Source organism: Lepidochelys kempii, chromosome 7 (assembly GCF_965140285.1).
Source record: "Lepidochelys kempii isolate rLepKem1 chromosome 7, rLepKem1.hap1, whole genome shotgun sequence".
In the NCBI taxonomy this organism is placed as follows: Eukaryota; Metazoa; Chordata; order Testudines; family Cheloniidae; genus Lepidochelys; species Lepidochelys kempii.
This window is the reverse complement of record NC_136386.1, coordinates 121,200,567-121,225,786: the sequence shown is the minus strand read 5'-3', so window position 1 is coordinate 121,225,786 and position 25,220 is coordinate 121,200,567. Positions and strand designations below refer to the sequence as shown.

Sequence of the window (25,220 nt, the reverse complement as noted above, 5' to 3'; positions counted from 1 at the left end):
TCTGCAAATGAAGGCTCAAAGGAGCTGGTGGTTGTTTTTTTTTTCCCTGAAGGAAGAAGGGGAGGAAATGTCTTTTTCTGCGTGTTTTAACTCAAAAGCCGTTGAACGGTTTTGCTCAAACTGGTCAAACATATTCATTCTTTAACCAGGTATGTTAAGTTTCAGCCCAAAGGGAGAAATTCTGCGAGACCTATATATGACTGAACATAAAGGTTAGCAATAGAATTTCCTTCCCTAACTCTAGCATTTCCCCCTAATCTGGGATGATTGATGATTTTGCTCTTCTTTCGTGGAGCACAACAGTTATCTCTTCCAATTCTCTTGTCTCCTCCCCCCCCCCCCTTTTTAAAATCTGCCTTAGACTCATAATGAAGAAGGATCACAGAAAAGGAAGAGAATCCAAGAAGATCAAGGAAAGCGGAAAAAGCTCAAGGCAGAGAAAAAGGAAGTCATTAAAGCTAATGCCAAGGATTTTGAACTTCTCACGGTTGAGGTTTGTGGATGAGTGTTCAGATAAGTCTTCAAGTATCTAAAATGTTGTTATGAAGAGGAGGGTGATAAATTGTTCTCTTTATCCACTGAGCATGGGATAGGAAGTAATGGGCTTAAATTGCAACAGGGGAGATTTAGGTTAGATATTAGGGAAAACTTCCTGACTGTCAGGATACTTAAGCACTGGAACAAATTACCTCGGGAGGCAGTGGAATCTCCATCACTGGAGATTTTTTAAGAACAGGTTAGACAGATACCTGCCAGGAATGGTCTAGAAGATAATACTTAGTTCTGCCTCAGTGCAAAGGGCTGTACTATGTGAATTATCAAGGTCCCTTCCAGTTCTACATTTCTATTATTCTATGATTTGTGTATTTTGACCTCCATTGGGTCTAGTGCAGCTATGAGGTTCCTTATTCCTGGGCCTATCTCAGAACCACCAATCTTTAGGTAAGGGAGGGCTGGGCTCCTTTTTCCAGCCTCTCCTTCACTGGCAAGAAGGAGTTCAATGACATGTAAGAAATTGCACATCTTCTCCGGGTCTTCCGCAAGCTAATGAAGGCAAAGCATTAACACTTAGAACTGTTGCAGGATGCAGAATTAACTGCTGCAAAAAGTGATACTAACTGCAATAAAGTTCTGATCATTAAGAAAGGCTGTATACAATCAAATTAATCTCCATGGAGAATTGCACTACTGAGCTGAATGCTTCTGTGGCCTGCTGAGTCTGTATCTTTCTTGGTTTCCTTGCTATCAAATTGGCCATAGTCACTTTTTTCTCCCCTCCATCTACTGCACGCTTCGTGATTTTGAACAGGACCTATTGTCCAGCTCTCAGTTCTGTGGCTGCTATTCCATCCCTCCCCACATGCACATGTTTAACCCTTAATGACCAGTTCTCTCTATCACTCCACTTCCTTTGCTTTAAGTCGTACCTTAGAAAGGAGTTGAATAAGACAAACATGTTAAGATATGTAAAATACAAAGTGGTCTGGAGAAGGTAGATCAGGAGTGTCTGTTTCACTGTCTCCTGTCACAAGAACAAGGGGACACTCAATTTAATTTAAGGTAGGAAATTCAAAACCTCTGAAAGAAAACAGTTTTTTTTACACATCATGTGATTAAACTGTGGAACTCGTTTCCACAGTAAGTCATGGGAGCCAAGAACTTAACAAGTAATTAGATATTTACAGTAGAACCTCAGAGCTATGAACACCTCGGGTGGGGGTTGTTCCTAACTCTGAAATGTTTGTAACTCTGAAGAAAACATTATGGTGGTTGTTTCAAAAGTTTGCAACTGAACAGTGACTTATTAGAGCTTTGAAACTTTACTATGCAAAAGAAAAATGCTGCTTTTAACCATTTTAATTTAAATGAAACAAGTACAGAAACAGTTTCCTTACCTTGTCAAATCTTTTTTTAAACTTTCCATTTATTTTTTTAGAAGTTTACATTTAACACGGTACTGTACTATATTTGTTCTTTTTTTCGTCTCTGCTGCTGCCTGATTGTGTACTTCTGGTTCCAAATGAGATGTGTGGTTGACCAGTCAGTTCATAACTTGGGTGTTCATAACCCTGAGGTTCTGCTGTATATGGATCTCAAGAATATCCAGAATTGTTATAATTAATGATGACAAAAATTTGGGAAGAGATATTAAACTTTGTGCTTCAGGCATTAGGACAAGCCCTATGTGGAAGACTGATTATCCTGTGTCTGCCCACAACTCTGGTGATTATGTCTTCCTCTGAAGCATCTGGTTCTGACCTCTGTCTGGGATGGGATACTGGACTAGATGGAGCTTGGTTCTGATCCAGTTTGACAATCTCTGGGCTTGTCTTCACTACCACACTACATTGGTGCAGCATGTAGTGCATCTCCTATGTTGACGGGAGAGTGCTTTCCCATCAATGTAATTACTCCACCTCAACGAGAGGCAGAAGCTCTGTTGGTGGGAGAGTGTCTCCCGCCGACATAGTGCGGTGCAGACAGCACTTTAAGTTGATAAAACTTATGTTGCTCAGGCGGGTGGTTTTCTCACACCCCTGAGCAATGTAAGGTACATCGACTTTAGCGGTAGTGTAGACCAGCCCTCTGTATTCAATTTGGAAGGTGGAACATACACCTTCCTTCATGGTTGCTCCGTAGAAGGTTCTGTAGGACACCCTACTGCAAGAGTGTGACAGGTTTCTCTAGTCTGGGAAGCTTATGTCCCCATCAGTCATTCCTTCTCCCAGCACTGACAGTAGGAGGGGCTGTAGTCCTGTTTCTAAGGTTTTTGCTGCTTTCCACTGACCTTTTAAGAGGTCTGCTTCTAATTGCAGTATGTCAGCAGTGGTTATTGAGTGGCTTGGTAACTCACGGAGGTTTTGATAGTGATTTGTGGCCTGAGTCTGGGTGTTAAAAGGTGCTGAGTTTTTTTTTTTTTTTTTACTTTCAGTGGTTATTTTTCAGTCTCATTAGACACGGTAAATCTGTGGCTTGCTGAGATCCACCGAATGCTACTTTTTCTTTGTTCCAGGCCCTGAGTGAGGGGATGCTGCTGCTCGGCTGCGTGAAGGAGTCTAACGACTTTGAGTTAGTGGTCAGTTTGCCTAATGGACTCACTGGATTTGTGCAAGTGACGCACATTTGCGATGCCTACAGCAAAATGCTGAATGCGCAAGTGGCCACGGAAGAGCTCCTGGAGGTGAGGGGAGTCCTGAGGGATGGTGTGTGTCCTGGGACTGGGTAAAATAAACGGGGTCTTGTAAGCAGAGGCCCAGTGGGAGAACCCAGTTTCCACTGGCGTACAGGAGATTCTGATCCCTTCCCTGACCTGCTTGCTTGTTTTCTTGGCCAGCATGGCCTGTGAATGCTAAAGGCAGCATGTTCAATGCACTGGTCAACAGCAACCATCACTGAATACCCCTCCCTACTTAAGGAGTTCCTATAGCTAATATATGTGGCGGGGGGACTTGAAAGATGAAACTGGGGATGTGTTTGGGAGAATCTTCTACTTTCCAACAGGGACTCAGAGGACTCTGTCCTCTTCCCCAACCCCTATGCAGCCCCCCAAAAGATGGCTTCTGTGATGTTCTGTGCAGTGTATTGCCAGCTCATGCCATGGCAGATAGGTATTGGAGGGACTCCAAGCAGCCTATGTAATTCCCTGATGACACAGATGTTCCAAGGAAAGGAAGGGAGATAGTCTGTTACCTTTTGCGCATGTTTATATTTCCCCTTCCCACCATAGTCCGTGCCTGTTTAAAACTGAATTTGGGGAACGGCAAAATGCTAAAGTCCCCTTGCTCTTTTCCCACCTTTTACCTCTTTGCTAATCGGAGACCCGAGACTGGGGTCATAATCAGCGTGGGCGATGTATCTTAATCCTGACCTGTAGCACCTCCTGCTGTTCCGGTCTTGGACAGAGCCTGGCAGCTGTGTTGAATCCTTTGATCTCAGCCTTGTAACATTACATATGTCTTGTGTGTGTGTCCCGAGTCAGGCTTGAAACTCCAGGCTGGGGCACGAGCCCACTGTACCCAGGGCCCCAGTCTTTGTGGCATTTAGCTGCTGCTGAGAATAGAGCTTTCCTCTTGGGTTTGGATTTCAAAAACCTCTTCAGTGACTGTTTCTGGTCTCCTGCATAATGATCTTATGATTTTTCGTGATCTCCTTTAACTGTTTTGCTGTTTAGGATTTGAACTCGCTGTCGGACCTGTACCCCCCTGGAATGCTGATCAGATGCACCGTGACCAGCGTGGGGAAAACCATGGATGGACACCAGAGTGTCAAGCTGTCAATTAACCCCAAAGATGTCAACAAGGCTCTGAACACTACAGCTCTTAGATCCGGCATGGTAGGTGTTCTGGGTGTACCGCAGCCACCCTGCACTTTGGAGATCGCTTCCTCCTTGCCCTCGTGTCTCCTTGTGTGCATTCAGTTTTGCCACTGCATGCAATTCAAGCAAGGATCTGTGCCTTTTCTGGTGTAACTGATCTTGGTAGGAAGTGTGGTGTAGTGGGTAGAACACAGGCCTGAGCTGTGATTCATGGGATCTGTTCTCTGCCACTGGCTTGTTGGCTCTTGGGAAGTCATTTAACTTCTGCTGCCTCAGCTTCTCCATCAGTAGAATGGGGATAATACTTACCTCACCGCCTCACAGAGGTGTTGTGAGCCTAGTTAATTATTCTCTTGCACCCAGCTTCACTGAGGCGGCAGGCATGTGTCAGCAGTGTGGGTGCCTGTTACTTTTCAATGTCCTGATGTTGCCAGAGCTTCAGGAAGCCAAAAATCCCATAGATACATGCCTTAGTTGGACAAGAGGACAGCTGAGACCGCATTTCCAGAGGAGGCAGGGTATAATATGTCCAAACCAGTGGGAGGAATTCCAGCACTCTGACCCCAGGAGAGAAGGAAATCTGAGTGCAAGCAGTCTGCTGACAGAATTGTTCTCCTTGTCGATCTAACCGTTCCTTTATATTGTTGAATTGTAATGTTTCCCTCCCCACAGTTGCTATCTGGCTTGGTATCTAGTGTGGAAGATCACGGCTACCTCATAGATATTGGAGTCAGTGGTGCTAAAGCATTTCTGCCTCGTCAGAAGTCCCAGAGTTACATCAAATCAGCCAACAAAGGTAAGGCATCCAGCAGGAACTAAAGCTGGAGACGGAGAACTGGCTGGCTCAGAGGAGCGGGGATGGGACGGGAGACTTTCAGCTCTACCTAGCTGACTCAAACTTAGCTCAGGTCAGGACAGATCAGACGTCTCTGCCAGCGTACGGTTGTGCACAGCCATTGAACAATGAGCTGTTGGCTGTCAGTTCATTTCCTGATCAGCTGGTATAACTCCTTGTAAACACCTGCATCCTGACTGGCACTAGTCATTCCCCGTGTTGGACACTGTTGCAGAAAGGCCCAGGTTCAAATGGAGATGGGCACTACCTCTCCCCTTTCATTTCCCCCACCCTGAGAAGTATTCGCTCTGGGTCCTGGTTGAGGCACGTTGGCAGGATGGCGCAGGAGAAGCGCGTGCTGCTGCCACCGACACTTTGCCTGTCCTGAGGTTTGATTGGTCTCCAGGATTGTCTAGAGATCCCCTTCTCATGGCGCCAAATCCACACCCATCTGAAAGCAACCAACCAAAGTGGCAGTTTCCTGGTTAAAGGCGTGTGCTCCAGAGGTGTATCGGTAAAAGTCCCTAAACGCACTAGAACTGAAAAGCTCAGAGAGCACCGTTCTCTGCTGCTTTGGTCAGATGGCTCTCTTCTGGCTCAGACTGGCAGATTCCTGATGTATGTATCATCTGGTGGCTACAAGAAATAGATTTGTGGCCTGTCATCCGCAAAGGCCACGGATAAAAGGGAATTGTTCTCTGCACCCTAGATCTGGTGCCAGGAGGCAGGAGGAGCTTGCATTGCTGCCTCCTGTGAGGCATGTGTTCTCCGGGTGAGCATGGAAAAAGTCCTTCTCATCCCCATTTAACTATATTACCTTAGTGCCCAGAGGCCTGTTGGGACCAGGGCCTGGTTGTGCTAGGCACTACAAACACAACAGTAGGCAGGGTCCTTACTGCAAAGAGCTAACAGTCTAAGAAAACGAGCAGTATACAGAGGGTGAGGCATGGGGAGAAAATTGGATACGTTCAGTCTTTAGCCACAGAGATACTTCCTATTTTAAAAAAAACTGCTTTGTAATTGCATAAATAAAGCATTGCGTTTCCCTGAGTGCCAGCCATTTAAACGTTGACTGGTTTTCTGATAGGTGTTGCAGCAGAAGTGGATCGAGAGCAGAGATTTTGAAAGAGCAGAGGGTAGTGCCCTTATAGGTCCTTTCAGGGAGGCTGTTCCATGCACACGGGGGCCTGGGCAAGCATGGCTGAAACTGGCATTAAGGGCATCTTAACAGTGTGGGGCACTGATAAGAGATGAGAGTGGATCAGGAGGGAGGGTCTCGAAAAGAGGCTTGAATTTGGCTGGAGAGGGGGAGCTAGTGAAGGGTTTCAGAAGGTGAAGCAGGGGGATATGACAGACAGGAAGATGATGCGGGGTTTTGGTATGTGTCCTGTCTTTGTAGGGGCTGAGCTGAAAATAGGCCAGTATCTGAACTGTCTCATTGAAGAAGTGAAAAACAACGGAAGAATTGTCCGTCTGTCCATTAGTCAGTCGGAGGTTGCTGCGGCCATTGCAACAGAAGAACAGAACTGGACGCTCAGTAACTTACTGCCAGGGCTGGTGGTGAAAGCCCAGGTGCAGAAGGTAAAACTCCGCTTTTTCTGAAGGATGGTTGAGGTGGAGTTATGATCGGGACTGTGATGGACATTTTCCTATGTATTCTGCCCCAGCAAAACTGAGCTGGAACTCAGTGAGTTTACAAATCCAAATAAGTTATTTCTGCCTGCCAGCACCGCCAGCTCAATCTTAGAAATTGAGCTCTGCTCTGTGCCCAGTCACCAGGCGTAAAGATGCTGATATCTGTGATTGGCTGGTGGTGGTGCTGAAGTGCTAGGCAGAGTCAAATCCAGTTTGCTCATCTCCTGCTCTTGGTCTTGTAGCTCTGTGGAAGAACAGCTCCTCTGTAGGAGTAAAATCTTCCATTGTGTCAGGGAATGAGCAGATCTGGCTCAAACAGCACAAGGGCAGTAACCGGGTGCCATTTTTGAGTCCCTTTTCTTTCTGTAACAACACTAAGGTGTTTAAAAGCCCTCCAGAAAACGTTAACTGCAAGATGGGGTTAGCTCTTTGGCCTTCTGCACCAAGTATAAATGTAAGTGGCAACTTGCTGGCAGGATGGGTAAAGCATTAACCTTTCAACTCTCCTTGCTTGGCCTCTGGACCTTTTTCTTGTGGGCATGGAAACGGGAGAAACTTTCCTCCTTTTCATATGAACATTTCCATAAGTTCATTCAGAAGTTGAACTGGGGAAAACCTGAATGGTGGCCCTCTCCCCAGCTCCACCCACTTGACACCACTTTCAGTACATTATGCAGATCTTTGATGGTCCTTCTCCTTTGATCATTGGTGAAATAGCTGGCACTGAACGTTTCAGCATTAGACTTCAGAGTTAACAGCCCATCACGTGAATGGGTGCAGCTGACACTGTTGAACTCTTGTTTCAGGCTCCCTACAGATTCAGGCAGATTTCACTGTATTTGTTCACACTTGGTTCATTTTTTTTTTTTTTTTGTGCAACCACAAGGGCTGGGATCTTAGTGGTTGGTTTGTTTTTAAATGGAAAATGGGATTTGGGAGTGCAAGATGGGAAAAACACCTGCTTGTAAACCAGCACAGGTTGACTCTGGACTTGAGATCAAATGTACAGTTAGAAACATTAAAAGTATTCTTTTCTAGTAGTGGCAAAAAGCCAACTGTTGAGCAATTAACCTGTCCTATTCGGCGTACTTGTTAGTAAGCACTGACAAGATGCCTATTAGTGGAGGAAGTAAAGTGCTGTCTGCATCTTGATCTGGATGAGAACTTTTAACACAGATTTAGAGTCATAGAGTTTAAGGTCAGGAGGGAACCATCAGATCCTGTAGTCTGACCTCCTGTATATCGCAGATTACCAACACCACCCAGCCACCTCCAGGCCAAGCAAACAACCAGAATTAGACAAAGGTGTTAACAGCCCTCGGGACACTCTCTACTGTTGTGTGTCACAGGCAGAAAACAGGAGGGACTGAGTGTACCAATGCCCGTGGCCCCTGCAATGGTAGGGAATTGATTTCGTGATTTAATTTTCCGCCCTACAGAAGAATTTCTCTTTCTTGGTTTAGGTGACCCCATATGGCATCACTCTGAGTTTCCTCTCCTCCTTCACTGGGATTGTGGACTTCATGCATCTGGATCCGAAGAAAGTGGGGAGTTATTCACAAAGTCAGATGGTGAGTGGATGCTGAAGCGGCTGTAGGAACCAGAAAGCTGCTTAGCATGTCTTTCTCCTTTCCTTCTCTAACCATTTTTTGGTAAAGGTTTTTTTCTGTGGAATTGTCGGTGTCAGCAATTTTGTTGGCACAGACCTTCTTTCTACACCCCTGGTAGGGAGAAGGGAAGCCGCTATGTCTTTGAGTTCTGAATGTAGACACTGGAGAGTCCTAGGTTAGTGTCCCTTTACAGTTCTGGCAGCTGAGAGTCTAATGGAGGATGGGGAATGGCTTGTGGCGGGGGCTGATTGCCTGCAGTCACTCTCCACTCCCCTTGTCCTCACCAAACTAGCTTACGCAATTTAATCAGATAACTAAAGAAAAAATGCCCAGCCCATAAAAACATTAGAGCTGAATGATAACTCTGCACTTTCCATTGTCCTTGTTGTACCTCTGCAAAGCCTCCTGAAGAGATCAGGAGGCAGGTGTGATGTGAGAGTACAGGGTTGAAAATGGCTCTCGGCTCTTCAGGTTGCCAGGCTGTCTTACCATCCTGCCGTCCTCTCTCCCCTACAACAGGTGAAGGCCTGCATCTTCTCTGTTCATCCCACCTCCAAAGCAGTCCGGCTCACGCTGCGGCAGGTCTTCCTTCAGCCTGGCAGCGTGCTAGGCCAGCTCGCCAGCAGTCGGATTGGCATGGTGGTGGAAGAGGCAGTGGTGAAGAGCTTCCACACAAAGACTGGTGCCATCTTTGAACTGGACGACGGCACTCTGGCTTTTGCACGTGTAAGTAATAAATGCCCCGTAGCCAGATTATAATATGGGAGGGGTTGCCGCAAACTGGCATGAAATAGCCAACCAAACCAGAGATGTCTAGGGAATGGGATTTTAAAACGTAAGTGGAATCGGTTGTAAATAATAGTTGTCCTGCAGCATTTGCAACCCAAACATTGCACTGTGTTGCTAGCGCATGAGAACCAGGAAGTGAAACTGAGTATGCTCTATATTCTACTAGGATTCTTTGAGGGGACCAACAAGCATATGGACAAGGGAGATTCAGTGGATATAGGGTACTTAGATTTTCAGAAAGCCTTTGACAAGGTTCCTCACCAAAGGCTCTTAAGCAAAGTAAGTTGTTATGGGATAAGAGGGAAGGTTCTCTCATGGATTGGTAACTGGTTAAAAGTCATAACAAAGGGTAGGAATAAATGGTCAGTTTTTGGAATGGAGGGAGGTAAATAGTGGGATCCCCCAGGTATCTGTACTGGGCCCAGTCCTATTCAATATGTTCATAAATGATCTGGGAAAAGGGGTAAACGGTGAGGTGGCAAAATTTGCAGATGATAAAAATTGCTCAAGATAGGTAAGTCGCAGACAGACTGCAAAGAGCTACAAAAGGATATCTCAAAACTGGGTGACTGGGCAACAAAATGGCAGATGAAATTCAATGTTGATAAATGCAAAGTAATGCACATTGGAAAACATAGTCCCAACTGTACATATACAATGATGGGGTCTAAATTAACTGTTACCACTCAAGAAAGAGATCTTGGAGTCCTTGTGGATAGTTCTCTGAAAACATCCACTCAGTGTGCAGCGGCCGTCAAAAAAGTGAACAGAATGTTGGGAATCATTAAGAGAGGGATAGATAATAGGACAGCAAGTATCATATTGTCTCTCTATAAATCCATAGTATGCTCATATATTGAATATTGCATGCAGCTGTGGTCACCCCATCTCAAAAAAGATATATTGGAATTGGAAAAGGTTCAGAAAAGGGCAACAAAATTATTAGGGATATGGAACAGCTTCCATATGAGGAGAGATTAATAAGATTGGGACTTTTCATCTTGGAAAAGAGACTAAGGGGGGAATATCATTGAGGTCTATACAATCATGACTGGTGTGGAGACAGTAAATAAGGAAGTGTTATTTACTCCTTCTGATAACACAAAAACTAGGGGTCACCAAATGAAATTAATAGGCAGCAGGTTTAAAACAAACAAAAGGAAGCATTTTTTCACACAATGCACAGTCAACCTGTGGAACTCCTTGCCAGTGGATGCTGTGAAGGCAAAGACTATAACAGGGTTCAAAAAAGAATTAGATAAGTTCATGCAGGATAAGTCCATCAATGGCTATTAGCCAGGATGGTGTCTGCCTCTGTTTGCCAGAAGCTGGGAATGGGCGATGGGATGGATCACTTGACGATTCCATGTTCTGTTCATTCCCTCTGGGGCACCTGGCATTGGCCACTGTCGGAAGACTAGGCTAGATGGGCTAGATGGACTTTTGGTCTGACCCAGTATGGCCGTTCTTATATTCATTGTCCAAGATGAGAGAGAGGTAAACTCATAAAGTGTATAAAGTAAAATTAATTCATTCCATGTTAATAATCTACGTTATTATTAGTGACGTAAGAAAATGTATATGTTTAGTATCCTTTGACCTAAACGGTGTTTCTGAAACGTGATTTGAGTTAACGTATGCTACATAGTACAGTGAAAATGGGCTTTGCCATCATAAACGTCTGTTTCCAGCATTTTACAACCATCAGTTGTGCTGAACCGTTGGGATAAGCGGTATGTGGTGTGTGGGGAGTAATCTGACATTTGAGTCGAGTTGTGGGCTTGATGGCTAAAGGCTGATGGTACTTAATTTTTATTAGTAAACTGAAAGCAAAAGCAAATGTTAAGGAAGAATGTAACTCTTAATCCTTGCTGCGAAGCCTGGGATCTTCTGGGGTTTTCGTCATAAATATTAACCTTTATGTGCTACAGACAATGGGTAAAATGTTCAAAAGCACATCAGTGACTTTTTCAGTCTGTTGCCGATCTGGCTGGCTCCACAAGAACCAGGATCCAGTCTTTCACAAGAGCATCCCTGCTCCCAAGATGTCACCTTAGTGAACAGATGCTGACAGTCATTCCCCCTCTTCCGTGATACTGAAACAGTCTTTTGTTTTTTTTTTCCCCGAAACAGAGCAAACCCCCCATCTCGTTGTAATGCTCCTTTTTCTACCTTCACATGGTTTTGAGTGTTTGCGGTTGTCTTGGATGTTTTTCTATTGAAAATCTTGGGTTGGAATAAGGCTGGACAATTGAGTCTTGCTTTGCATCACTGGCTAACTAGGGCAGGATGACGATTCCCTCCTGCATCAATGAAGCATCACCAGGAAACATTATCCCCTGGTGACTAATTTCTACTCTAAGTCCATAAAGTAGATTTTCAATATAAATACATTATTCCTTAAATATTCCCCATATATACATCCTACAATTGAGTGTCTTGAAAAATTACAAGCCTTCTGTGGATACCTTACATGTTACTCTTATCTCTCTCTTTTCTCGGACATTTATCCATAGACATGTTTCGTGTAGTTAGTTTGTCAAATCTGAGATGAGAGTTGTTTGCAAAGAAGAGGGGACCCTTTGCCAAGAAGCCACTGTGTCACACTTGTGTTATGTATTTTGAGGGACAGAGGAGTATGTTTCAGGCATGTGCTGACTGGGCCAGTCAATCTAGTGTCCAGATCTTCAGAGCCCTACGCTGATACAGAAACTTGGATCCGCATCCACGATAATTAGCTTGTCTGTCCCATGGTCTGCATGCCACCTTTATATGTATCCACATCTGCACCCGCACCAGCACCCTATCTTACTGTTATATCCCTGTGCAAAGACAAAAATTTGGATCCGTATCCAATCCACGAGCCACAAAGATGGTAAACAATACATCCACAGATGTAAAACGGATCTCTGCCGATCTGCAGGGCTCTACCTATCGTGGTTTGGGTAGAGGGGGGCTATTGTGAAAGAATCACTGAATCCTTTAGCCCAGCACATAGGGGTGATGGGGGAAGGATGTTGGATTATATTAGCAGAGGAGTAAAATGTGCAATACAGTATTGTTACTGTGTAAGGCATTTGTCAGTCCTGTCTCAGGAATGGTGTACATGGTATTGGCCAATTTTCTGGGGGAAGGCTAGTCTTGTCTTGCTGCTCTAACCAGCTCTTCCTTTGTCCTTGGCTTCCACTCTCCTCCTGCTGGTATTATTCCCTTACTGGCCCCACAAAAAACCCCTCCCTCCCATATCCTTCATCTGAGTCTCTCTTCCTGGCTACACTAGTTCCTTCCCTGCCTTGGTGATGGGTTCACTGGCCTTGGTTGCACTTGAGCCTGAAGTTCCCTCTATAAGGCCCAGGCCTGTGAGAGGTTGAGCATCCTGCACTTGCAGGACTGAGGTCGAAATCCTTCAGGAAGCCACTGGTTTTGCAGTGACCAGAACGCCATAGGAGCTCAGGGTGGTCCTTAGAAATGAGGTTAATGTACAATGTGCCCAGCCTTCATAAAGTACCAGGCTGGCCTCGCGCTCAGGTCAAGCACTGGCCTGGTAGCCTCGTGCTCTTAATGGTCTTCAAAAAATTATGCTAGCAGAACGTTGCCATTCAGTGTGTGTATACACAGTAAAATACGACGTCATCTGCATGGCAACTATCGTACAAGCTGCTCCCCAAAATAATGGGTTTGTCTGCGTCTTCCTCCCTGTCCTCCCAACTCATACTTGCGGAAGGATGTAAGCATTGCATCTCACCTGAGTAAAAACACCCATGTGAAACTTGCTGAGTCTTACTGGTTTGTGTTCTCCTCTTCAAGTCAGTCTAGATCTCGTTCTCCAAAGTCAATACTATCTCTATTTCCAAATGGTGATAAATCGCCCTTTGTTTTTGTAGCTGAAGCATCTTTCAGACACCAAAAAATCCTTCAAACCTGGGGCATTTAAGACGGGAAGCAAGCACAGATGTCGAATCATTGACTACAGCCTTATGGATGAGCTGGCCCTGTTGTCTCTGAAACAGTAAGTTCTTGGTGCCATTCCAGAATTGTTTGTGGGAGCTGCGGGGAGAGTAGGGTCTGATAACAAGTGGAAAATATTGTGCTGCTTCGTTTGGCTGGAACCCACCCCCTGGGGTTTCCACTCATTAGCTGTCTGTGGCACTCATCTGTTGCCCATTATCTGAAACCTCACAACCTTGAACACATTTCTCCTCCCAACAATCGCCGTGGGGCAGGGCCGGGCTGTTCTCCCCATTGCACAGATGGGAACTGAGGTCCAGTAGGACTAAGTGACTTGCCCAAGGTCACACAGAAAGGCTGCGACAGAGCAGGTCTCAGGCTTGCACTCTAACCACTGGGCCATCCTTCCTGTCTAGTAAAGGTATTGCCCTCTGAGAGCCAGCGGGTTCCCTGCATGCACGGTTTTGGCTTCTGGCCACCATCCTTTGTGTCATAAACTGGGTCAGAGCTTAGTCCAGTGGCTGGGCCCAGACCACCTTTACAGAGGAACGTCACCATGACTCTGACACAGGGCTGCGGGGGGACAGAGCATTGATGTGATAAATAGGGGCCAGGCAGATTCTGGCAGACCCCAGGGGTGAGGGAAGGAGAGGGGTTGTCTTGTCCTTACCACCTCTGGGTTTTCCCTCACGTTAAAGATGACTCACGCCGCAACCCTTGCTGTATCTTTTCCTAGTCGAATTATTGCTGCTCCGTTTCTGAGATACCAAGACATCTGTCCCGGGCACGTGGTGGAGGTAAGTTCCTGAGAGAATGTCGCACGTTTGGCATTGTCGAGTATTGGTACTTGCTGCCACGCCTTAGGCGATGTGTCTTTTCCCTGCCTAGTTAATGCCAGTTCACACCTATTTGTTTCAGACCAGTGCTGGAAAGGGAGAATGTAAATACAGCACCAGCAAAAATAACTTGCAAGTTCTCCAGGCTGTAGTTACCTGGCTGAGCGACATTTCAGTCTAGGTGTTTGAGTTGCCTTGGTGAGCGTAGAATGATCTTTCTAAAGCTTTGTATTCCCTATCGTATGTTGGATATAATATATATATGGGGTCAGATCCAGGTCTGTTTCAAGTCAGTGGGAATTTTACCATTGACTTCAGCAGAACCAGCATGTGGCCCATGGAGAGCACAGCACTGGCAACACGGGTGCAAGATGCAGCGTAGCTTCCCTTATGTAAAGCTGTTGCCCTGCACGTGGTTAATACGTTAGATAGATTTTTGGGGCGGGGTGTGTTTATTTTTGGGGGGGTAGTGGGTAGGCCATTTCCCATGTACACCCCAACCCACACTGAAAACTACTGATCCTGCTCTCTTCTGCGGACTCTAGGGCAAAGTGTTGGCTCTGAAACCCTTGGGGATGCAGGTGAAGGTGACGGATCACATCAGGGGGCTGGTGCCTCGCCTACACCTGGCGGACGTGCTCCTGAAACAGCCCGAGAAGAAGTACAGCGTGGGCGGCGAAGTCAAGTGCCGGGTGAGATCCCCCTGCCAGGGACCAGCCTAGGGCTTGGGCTGTCTTAAGTTGTACTCCTCCACCAGAGCGATGCCTGAGCATTTAGACACTGATCTGATTTCCACTGAGAGCGGGTGGCTTTCTGATGCACTTATTGTTTGTTTATAATGAGTCCTGGGCCGTGAAGTTGCTGGTATTTCAGAAAGAGAAGCTGCTGCCTTTTCTCAATTGCCCCTCCCTATTGCCCACTGGACTGAGTGTTGGGTGATGTGACTCACTGGGTGGCCTGACCAAATTACAGCCATGTTTTCAAGCATCTGCTCCTTTGGATGGTCTTAGGGTGTTTGGTGCCCAGCTACAAACAGCTGGGGTCTGATTTTGAGAGCTACTGAGCACCCACACTCCACATGAAGTGATGGGCTCTACAGATACCCAGCACCTCTGAAAGTCAGGGGCTCAGGTTGTGCTCCCGATTAATGGACACTTGAAAATGTTTAGGCCTTAACTTGTCAACACCATTTTACAGAGAGGAATCTAGTGATACTTGCTCTCTCTTGTTAAAATGCTCTGAGAGCCTTGGATGAACCAAGCACCGTACGTGCTAGATGTAATCACATAACTTCCCAAAACCTCAACAATATTTAATGACTTCAAAGGCTGTGACCATTTCAAATCCTTAGGATGATTCCTTGTAGGAATCTGCATATTGAATAGGAAACCCCTGCATTTCCCTGCACTGCTTCTCAGAAGTAATGGTGTCATCTCTCTCGGGCAGTGACATACTGAAATAGACTCTGTCTTCTCTAAAGAGAAGCTTGGATTTTATGGGCTTTACTCCCACCCACCTCCATGCACACATTTAATTCATCTTCCTGGTTTTCTGTTAGACTTACTGAGACTGACAGGCTATCCTGCATCTCATTTGGGGGCCAGTGTTGCTCTTCTTCTAGCCTGATGGCCTTTGAATAGAGAGAATTCAATCCAAGGGAAAATCACCATGAACTTGGCCACCACGTCACTTGACACCTTCTGCTTTAGCAGGTTTAGCTTCTGAGACATTGTCAGCATTAATGTTTGCCTTTTCTCTGAGGATCTCAAAGCGCTGTTGCTTCTGGATGTCTGAAGCTAGTGCAAACTTGTTGACATATGTGGGATTCTTGTACATAGTGAATATGAATCAAGGATTTGGTGCCTTTTCCCTGATTGAAAAGCATCTCTGCGGTCACTCTAACCTCTTCTTCCCCCGCTCTCTTAGGTGTTAATATCCAATCCTGAAGAAAAGAAGCTGATCCTAACTCTGAAGAAAACTCTGGTCATGTCGAAATTTCCAGTCCTCACTAGTTACGAGGCTGCAAAGCCCGGCCTGATCGCTCACGGCTTCATTGTGTGCGCGAGGGAGTTTGGCTGCATTGTGAAGTTCTACAATGACGTTAAAGGTCTGGTTCCCAAGAATGAGCTGAGCTCAGAGCCCATATCTTCCCCAGAGAAAGTCTTCTACAAAGGCCAGGTAACTAATACATCCCCCCCCACATTGATAAACACAACAGAGGCACTTGTGACATTGCACTGACAGATAAGAGGCCACAGGCTGGTTGGTTGTGGATGGGAGCTTCAGGTGGAAATTCAATGCACCTAGAGAGTTGTAAAGGGATATTGGCAAGGCAGGCAGATGGAAAATAAGATCTGTCTGGTGCTGTGGTTTGCAGTGCAGGAGGTGTTGGGCCCTCTGCTGTGCTAGGGTTAGACAGGCTATCGAAAAGTCTAGCCAAAGAATCACCTAACTGCCACTGGCTTTGGGTCCCTGAAGGGGGCTATTCCTTGACAGTCGCGTGACACTGTCACACCACTGCATAGTCATAAGGACAATCTGATAACAGGGAGGAAGGGGCTCCTGAGGGGAGACGAGACCACTCACTCCAGGTTAGAGTCCCAGTCTTCTGTCCCCTGCCCTGTTGCATCCCCTTAACTCTTAGGAGCTGGATGTCCACGCCTACAAACTCACCTGTGTCCTAAGGCTTAAAGGACTCAAATCAGAGGCCTTTACTGGAAACTCTTCCTGTCTTGGGAAATCCTTTAACAGGCACAGACAACACAGGAAGGAATCAAAAGGATCTGGGATTCTGAAAACGCTCCTGTGAAGCAGTTGATTCCTCTTTCCTGTATACAATTAAATGGGCTGGGCTGTAAGAGACGCCTTCCCCTCAAGAACTTTGCAGAGCTGCCTTCTTGTACGTTTCCAGGCCTTGCCTGCTTCTGAGAGTGCAGCAGGCACAGAGCTGTGTAATGTGGTCTGCACAGCTTGGGTGGCAAAGAAACCTAGCCCCAGGGTAGGTGGCTTGTCAGATTGTCAGGGTTGGGGTCCATGCTGCGGCCCTTGTTTTCAGAAGAATGAAAACTTTTATTTTCAGGATCAGGACAACAGTCTTTTAAGTCTATATTTTAAAAATCCGACCCATGCTGTGCCTGGCAATTTTACCAATGTCCAAGCACTTTTAATTCCAGTCTGTACTTTGGGCCATCCCCATGAGGCGTGTGACCTGCTCAGAGTGTTCCTGGCGCCTTTTGTTTGTTTTTAATGCTGGAATCTATAGCAACTGCAAAAAGGGCAGGATGGTCTGGTGGTGGGAGTCGGGAGACCTGGGTTCTATTCCCAGCTCTGTCTTGGGCAGGTCATTTTAATGACTCTGTGCCTCAGTTTCCCACCTGTGAAGTGAGGATTACACTTGCCTCACACTAGTTTTGTGAATCTGAATTCACTCATGTTTGTAGAATGCCCTGATAGCCTTGGGTGCGAGGGGAAGAGTTGCTGAGTATTTATTTTGCTGTTTTATGCACTGTACTGCAGTACACTGGATATAAGGGTGGAGGGATGGATCTACAGAAAACTCACTGTTAAGTCTTTTTTTTTTTTTTTAATCTCTTTACAATAGGTTGTCAAAGTCATAGTCTTAAAATGTGAGCCTGAGCAGGAGAAGCTGCTGCTGTCATTCAAGTTGATGAGCAGACCTGTCTCTGAGGATGGAGGAGAACAAATTCCAAAGAAGAATCGGGAAGTAACTTACGAAACTGGGCAGGTATTGATTGTAAATGCTACCCCCCTCCTCCTCCTGTTCCCCCCTTCTGCCTGGTTACTAAGGAAAGGATTCAATGCAACTCTGAATTATTTTACTTCTAAAACCTGTCTAATGGGTCTCACTAGATGGGGACAATGATAACTAGGTTTTGTATTGCATCTTTCGTACAAGTGTCATCCCCAAATAAGTTTTTAGAGTAAAGTAAACGGGATCATGACTCATACAGGAGTGTATGTCAGAGAAAATACTTATGTGAATACATTAAAATGGTCAGTCACAAGGCACTTAAAGAGACAGGGTGAGGTGCAAGACAGGGAGGAAAGAGAGGTGAGAAGAGGCCAGTAGATGCAGAAAGTCTGTTTCAGACGGCAGGCAAATGAGGAACTAGCATCATTGCATCTCCTATTGTGAGGCTGGCATCCCGCTAGGATGCGAGGGAGGGTCTGATGCGCTTTAGAAGAGGGAGGACAAAAAAGCCCCATGATATTAACCCAAGAGTGTTAACTTCAGCAGTCCCAGTACATAGATTATAAGGTCGTAGGGGACCCCTGTGATCATCTAGTCTGAGCTCCTCTATAACACAGGTCATAGGACTTCCCTGACGTAATTCCTGTTGAATGTGGTGGTCACGTCCATTTCTCAAACTGTAATGCTGCAGTGTGCGAACAGCTGCCACATTTTGCTCCAGAATGCTTTGGAATGAAAGACACTGCCGACATGTAAATACAAGTTTTACTACTGCAAGCACGGGCATGTTCTGTTTTGTTTAAATGATCTCATCCCCTCCTCCCATCTGATCAAATGAATTTTCCAGACTTTGACTTCTGTGATTTGTTGAGATTGCTTTATAATAAATGTCAGATGCTTCTGAGGTTCCCCGCTATTGGAACAAGAGAGTTCCTTGTGCATAGCTGGAGAGACCTCAGAGCTGTTTACAGTCTCCCGTTATGTCTCCTGTTCTCTGTTCAGATGGTTGATGTGAAGGTCCTGAAGAAGAAAGATAATGGCCTGGAGGTTTCCATCTTGTCGGACAATGTTTCTGCCCACCTTCCCATGATGCATCTGTCTGACCATGTGGTTAACTGTAAACTCCTGTACCATTGGCTCCAAGAGGGTGACATCCTCCACAGGGTTATGTGCCTAAGTGACAAGGGAGGACACATTGTATCCTTTGACTCTTCCATCGAGGTTTGGGTTTTATGGCCAGAGCCTTCATGAATGAACAATCTATTTGTAATCTAGACTGTACACAAGGAAGAGAAATTACACTGGTTTAAGGTGTGGGGCTGGTTCCATCCTCAGGAACCAAGGTTGGTTTGAAGGGCTGGTATCTTGCGAACCACCCACCCTTGAATTGAATCTTGTATGCTGCTGGGAATCCCATCAGAGATTAGACATGTTTCTAGCCCTAGTAGATTGTGAGGCATCAGGCTTTAAAAATCACAACATTCTGATTACTGACTTGTTTGCCTCCCCAGCTTACATGCATAAATGTCAGTTGTGACATGACTTTAGTAAACAACTAGCACTGAAAACCAACTAATTGTATGGATTGTAATCAGGGAATTCCAGCTTCCAAATGGTGTAATGCATTAATCTCCAACTGTCACAATTTATGAGATATTGGCTGCTAAAATTATCGATGGAGGGAAAGCAAGGTGGTAATCAGAATGATGTGATTTTAAGATCCTGTGTTGTACAACTTGCAATGGCTCTGGTGAGACCCTCTGGTGATACCAAGGGATTTAGTAGGCTCCTGAGCTTGTTTCCTCTTCCCCTGATTAGAAGGCCCTGTTCCTTGACTAGTTGTTCAGACCCTGTGCAGAAAGCCTGCAGTGATCTCTGCTGTACAGGAGGAGCAAGTGGTGAGGAGCTTCTCTGAAATCCAACCTGGGATGCAGCTGGCTGGTTACGTGAGGAACATTATGTCCTATGGAGTGTTTGTGGAGTTCCCATTTGGTCTAGCTGGACTGGCCCCCAAAGCGGTAAGCTGGGTGTGACTTTCCCTCTTAAAGCACCATGTTTGCAGGCCCAAGAAATGTGGCTCTAAGCAGGGCTGGAAGGCAGATAGACTGCAGGTCTCCTGCACTCCCACTGCCCAGCCCACTAGTAGTAAAAACTTAGTCTAGGGTTGTATTTATAGAGTTCTAGGTGCCTCCATGATATGGGAGGGCTTGTGGGGAGAGAAGGGGCAAGAAAGAGCATGAAGGCAAATGGGGATTCTACAAGAGCTGAAAAGAGCCTTCTTTCCTAATCACGCCACATCTCTCCCACCACCTGTCTGCTGGCATATCAGGGACTGCATTGCAAAACGCAGCACTGCTACAGTGAGGTAGCTCGCCCCTCATGGAGGAGATTGGGAATTGCGACTCCTCAGTTCTGTTCCCAGGCCTGCACTGATCTGCTCTGTGACCTTGTGCCAGTCACTTAACCTCTCTGTGCCTGTTCCCCATCTCTCAGATGGGGATAATACCTGCCAACATCAGAGAGAGGTTGAAGCTTAATGGATGTTTGTAAAAATACTCCAAAGCACTCTCATGAAAGGTGCTATAGTTTAATAGGGTTGCTAAGCAGCTACCTCTGCTGACCTCTTTTTCCAAACAGGCCATGAGTGACAAGTTTGTGACAGACACCAAAGACCATTTTGTGGTGGGACAGACGGTGGTTGCCAATGTGACGAGCATGGACGAGGAGAAGCAGCGTATCCTCTTGTGTCTGAAGCTGTCTGAGGTCGGCTCAGAAGATCCCGTCGCTGAGAGCTTCTCCTTACTGAGCCAGTGCTTTGAGGAGCTGAAGGAGGTCAGGGGCATTCTGAGCAGAAGAAGTAAGTTTGGGAACAGGGATCAGGTCATGACGCTCAGCACTAGAGAAATAATACAAGGCATAAACTACCCCTTTGCCTTCCATGTAAGAGAAGGCTCAAAGCAAGCAATGGCTTAACTTGTGAGCCAGGTTTGTTAAGAGAGGAGGGTTTATAGAATGAGTCCAGGCCTTGAAAGGCTACAAACAGGAACAACACTTTCTGGAACTCTTGTCAGGAGTGGGGACAACTAGCAAACCAAGAGCCAGGCTGCGCTCCCATTGTAAGTCTGTGGGAGTTTTGCTATTGATTTCAGTGGGAGCAGGTTGAGGCCCTGAGTGGTTAAGAACAGAGGGTTAAGAGCTATGATGTCATTAGCCTTATGCTGAAATAGAATAGAAAGAGCCAGGGAGACACAATGGGACAAAACTTGGTGCCTTCTAGTTCCTGGGAGGCAGGTGAAGAGCAGAATCCTCTGAGGAGGTCATGCAGATCTGATTTTTATTTCATGCAGATCTGATTTATCCAATCAGTACTTAAATACTGTGGTCAAGGGTACAGTAAGGAAAATCACATTTAAAAAAAAAAAAGGTGAAATCTACCTAACAGAGGGGAGGGGTTTGTGGTGAGCCAGCTTGTTCATCTGCTGGGGAAAAGTATTTGCTGGTTGCCCCTTAGCCAAGTAGACATGGAAAGTACTTCTGTATCTCTGAAAGGTTGCTATGCAGTACCTGTGTGCGTACCAACCCCCTACCTCCCAGACCTGAATGCCCTGAGAATCCTGGTCACCTGTACGTAGATGCCTCTCTGCATACAAATGCACATACCAAAAGCAGGAGCATTCGTGAGGGTATAGAACTGAATTGTTTAGAAAAGAGGTACTAAATGCACTAATGCTTAGATACCAAGGTGATAGGCACCTTAGGAAATACAGATCTCCCTTAGAGACTATAATAGACTAGAAATGCAGAAAGAGGGAATTAGATGATAATTGGAAGAGACCTGAATTGGGCTGCATTAAAGTTATATGCTATCCCTCCAGACAGGCCTGTTTAGTCATAGGTTAACAGCCCTGGGACATTAAATATCTCTAGTGATCGGCGGTGTGATTTTAAATTTTTAGCTTTTCGTAAGTGTTTCTATTGGGATTACATTTTAATACTATTTCTTTGTGTGTTGGGGGGGTCTAAACTATCTGATTCTCTTTTTTTTTTTTTAAAGAGGGGCATAAAAACTCATATTAAGCAAAGGTGAATCCCGCTTCTTTGCTTCTGCGAAAGATCCAGTGGAAATAAAATTAACTCTCTACCTTTTCCCATTCTGTCGGTTTAGATCATTCCAAGGTGGCCCAAAACCTCTGTGGATTGATACCTGGGCAGAAACTGGAGCTGGTCATTCAGGAAGTGCAGAGGGATGGCTCAGCATTCTTCAACGGCAGCTGTGTTGCTGGGCTGACCGTAACAGCCACTCGCTATCATGTTGGAGGTTGGGAATTTCTTTTATGGTCTTATTTCTTTGTGTTTCATCGTCACTGGGTAGGATACACAATGCTCTCAAACTGCTTTGTCTGGAATGAAATAAATTGCTGATGAAACAGTGAGGAGTGTCATGAGCATGGGATAGTGCAGGCGTGGGCTCCTGAGTTTCTGTTTCTAGCTCTGCCACTGATCCAGAGCATGGTTTGGGGCATGATTAAACCTGTCTGTGACTCTGTTGTCCCTATCAGCAAAATGCCCCCCTACCTCACCGGGTTTCTGTGAGGCTTAATTAGTGTTTTGAGCTCCTCAGATGAAAGGTGCTATAGAAGGATAAAGTATTAATGAACAGTTTTTAATTTTTTCCCTTCCTCCTCTAGGAGCTGGAATATGCTCAGTTGCTGCATAATTTTTCTCTTGATTCAAGGAACGTTATTAAGCAAAACTGCAATTTCAAATACATTGTAGTTCAAATAATAGCCCAGAAAAGTGTCATTTTTTAAGCAGAACTGAAAATTATCTTAGGCATTCAGAACTGTTTTTAACTTCGTTTTATCATTACTAACATATATGAAGTGTGTGCGCGCACCCATGAACGTGTGTACGTACACACACCATATACGAAGTTTCCATGCAAGTATTAACAAATTTGACTCAAACCTGCATTTGTTGCCTTTTAAAAGACCCATTTGTGTTTAAAGAAAAGGAGGACTTGTGGCACCTTAGAGACTAACCAATTTATTTGAGCATGAGCTTTCGTGAGCTACAGAAGTGAGCTGTAGCTCACGAAAGCTCATGCTCAAATAAATTGGTTAGTCTCTAAGGTGCCACAAGTCCTCCTTTTCTTTTTGCAAAGACAGACTAACACGGCTGCTATTCTGAAACCTGCCATTTGTGTTTAGTTACAACCTTTTAATCTGGGTATTTATTTTGTTCAAATTCGAAATAATGACAACCAGACATATACCAGCCAGTGTGGCCTAGTGGAAGGAGTGGTGGCCTGGGATTTGAGGGACCTGAGTGCTATTCCCAGTTATGCCACTGGCCTGCTGGGTGACTTTGGACAGGTCATTTCCCTGCTCTGTGCCTCGGTTTCCCCCTCTCTAAAATGGGGGTAATAGTACTGACCTCCTTTGTAAAGGACTTTTGAAATCTCCTGATGAAAAGTTCTATATACAAGGTAGGTTTGATTGATTGATTGTAAAATTGACTTGATCCTGCTGTAAGGTTGGCTGTGGTTTTTGTTTTTTTCCCAGTGAAAGGATAACACTCCCCCAACATTAGTGGCTTGGAGAAAAAATATGGATCGATTCTTTTTTTTTTTTTTTTTAAATGAGCTACCGCACATTTGGCTGCTAGTAGTAACCATATTGTGAATGGGTCCTCTGGACTGTGAAACAGTTTTAGTGTTAGCATGGTAGCATTAGGAGCTCAGATTGCCCTTGAGCGTGCTGCCCTTGGCTTTGTCACACAGGGTCAAGACTGGTGGAAATCCTTTTGGGCTGTCAGCAGTTAATCTTCTTGTTTTTATAGACAAGAGCTTGGTTGCTGGTCAAAAAGCAAGAGTCTTGGTTCTTCATGTTGATGCCCTCAAATCAGCGGTTCACGTCTCCCTTCGAGAAGAGCTGTTGCACACAAAAGCCAAAGGGGTACGTCTGGCTTGTGTTCTCTTATTAGGTCTCGTGTGTTTCTGTCCCTGTGCCAGGTATGCATTTACCTGGTTAATGGATTTTAAATAATGCTCAGGTGTGAAATGTTTCACACAAAGTGGCGGTGGGCGGGGAGAAGGGGCAAGAATGTCTTAGCTTGGAATCCAGAGTTCCTGCTGATAAGTCACCACCAGTCTCTGTTTGACAGCTAATGGAAAACTCCCAGCAGCCTGCTGTCGTGCAGCATGTAGCAGAAGAGTTTGCCATTGCCTCGTTGGTGGAGACAGGTCAGCTGACTGCCATTCCTGTGGCCTCTCACTTCAATGACACGTTCCGTTTTGACTCTGAGAAGCTGAAGGTGGGACAGGTTGTCTCTGTAACCTTAAAAACCGTGCTGACAGGTGACCATGGCATCCTGTTAGCAGTGCAAGGCCCAGCAAAGAAAAGGGCTTTTATAAGGTCCCGGAAAGAGTCAGAGACCGTAGAGGAAGGCTTGGCTGCAGTGAAACACTCCCTGTGCTTAGGAGATGTGGTCAAGGGAACTGTGAAGTCCGTCAGACCTACCTACGTGACAGTTGCCATTGATGACAAGCTAACGGGCTCCATCCACACGTCCCAGATCCTGGATGAAGTCCCCATAGGCACCTTTCCAACATCCAGGCTGAAAGCTGGGCAGAAGGTGACAGCCCGGGTCATTGGAGGCAGAGATGTGAAGACTCACAGGTAGAAAAAGAGCTTCTGTGTCGCTTCTAGGGGAAGCTGGCAGTGGAGTAGTAATTTAGTTCAGATTAACCAGGTCTCTTCCTCTGTATTGTCCAGGCATTTTGTATTCCAGCTATGCCTGCTGGAGGTGATGAGGCCCTAAGGGAATCTTCCCCTGCCATGTTCCATGCCCCGGCTAGCACATGATACTTGCATCACTGCAGATGGGCATTCTATCCCTGTCTTAGATCACAGGTAGAGAGGAGTCTGGGGTCTGCCTTAGTCAAAGCTCCTGTTGACTTCCAGTGGAGCAGGAGCTAGTCCTGAGTGAAAGTTAAGGGTCTGACTTCAGAGGTAACGAAACTTCCAACTCCAATCTAAGTTCAATGGAATTTTGGCACGTTATTCCCTTAGGTTTATCCAAAAACCCCACTCTTGAGTGCCTAACGCAGCTGGTCATCTCACAGATGATCGCGTGTCAGCATCCCAGTGCGAGGAAGGAGGCTCCTCAAATGTAGGCAGAGAAAGAGGATTACTCTGCTTTGGGAGGCAGAGCTAATCTGCCCAGGGTTTGCTGCCCAGACCGGTCCAGCAGTGGCTCTGTTACAGAGCCAGCACCGAGGATGGTGCCCTAGCAGTGTCTCATTTTGGAGTGGGTGGGAGCGTGGCAAAGGCTGAGCACCAGAACTGGGAAGCTGTTAGTTTTAAGAGTGCTTGGCTTTGTGCTGTGCGGGTAACGGGCCGGGAAAGCCTCGTTGCAGTGTGCTGTGGAGACAGAAGGAATTGAATGGTTTCCTCTGTTGCAGGTATTTGCCCATCACCCATCCACACTTCACTCAGTCCATTCCAGAGCTCAGCATTCGACCCAGGTAAGAGCCGCA

At 45.8% G+C, this 25,220-nt stretch overlaps 1 protein-coding gene across 2 annotated transcripts in view; it reads left to right on the top strand.

Annotated features, from left to right (window-relative positions):
• PDCD11 (programmed cell death 11) overlaps positions 1–25,220 on the top strand; it is a 44,489-nt gene that overhangs the window by 3,037 nt on the left and 16,232 nt on the right. For both annotated transcript variants that reach the window (XM_073354470.2, XM_073354471.2), the window contains exons 3-21: positions 362–493; positions 3,014–3,181; positions 4,172–4,333; positions 4,988–5,111; positions 6,550–6,731; positions 8,249–8,356; positions 8,915–9,121; positions 13,069–13,193; positions 13,869–13,929; positions 14,514–14,660; positions 15,895–16,146; positions 17,570–17,713; positions 18,683–18,877; positions 19,528–19,698; positions 20,318–20,537; positions 21,846–21,998; positions 23,522–23,637; positions 23,846–24,360; positions 25,146–25,208. In XM_073354470.2, the coding sequence (XP_073210571.2) occupies positions 362–493; positions 3,014–3,181; positions 4,172–4,333; positions 4,988–5,111; positions 6,550–6,731; positions 8,249–8,356; positions 8,915–9,121; positions 13,069–13,193; positions 13,869–13,929; positions 14,514–14,660; positions 15,895–16,146; positions 17,570–17,713; positions 18,683–18,877; positions 19,528–19,698; positions 20,318–20,537; positions 21,846–21,998; positions 23,522–23,637; positions 23,846–24,360; positions 25,146–25,208 (3,245 nt within the window). The remainder of the gene's footprint in view (positions 1–361; positions 494–3,013; positions 3,182–4,171; positions 4,334–4,987; positions 5,112–6,549; positions 6,732–8,248; positions 8,357–8,914; positions 9,122–13,068; positions 13,194–13,868; positions 13,930–14,513; positions 14,661–15,894; positions 16,147–17,569; positions 17,714–18,682; positions 18,878–19,527; positions 19,699–20,317; positions 20,538–21,845; positions 21,999–23,521; positions 23,638–23,845; positions 24,361–25,145; positions 25,209–25,220) is intronic.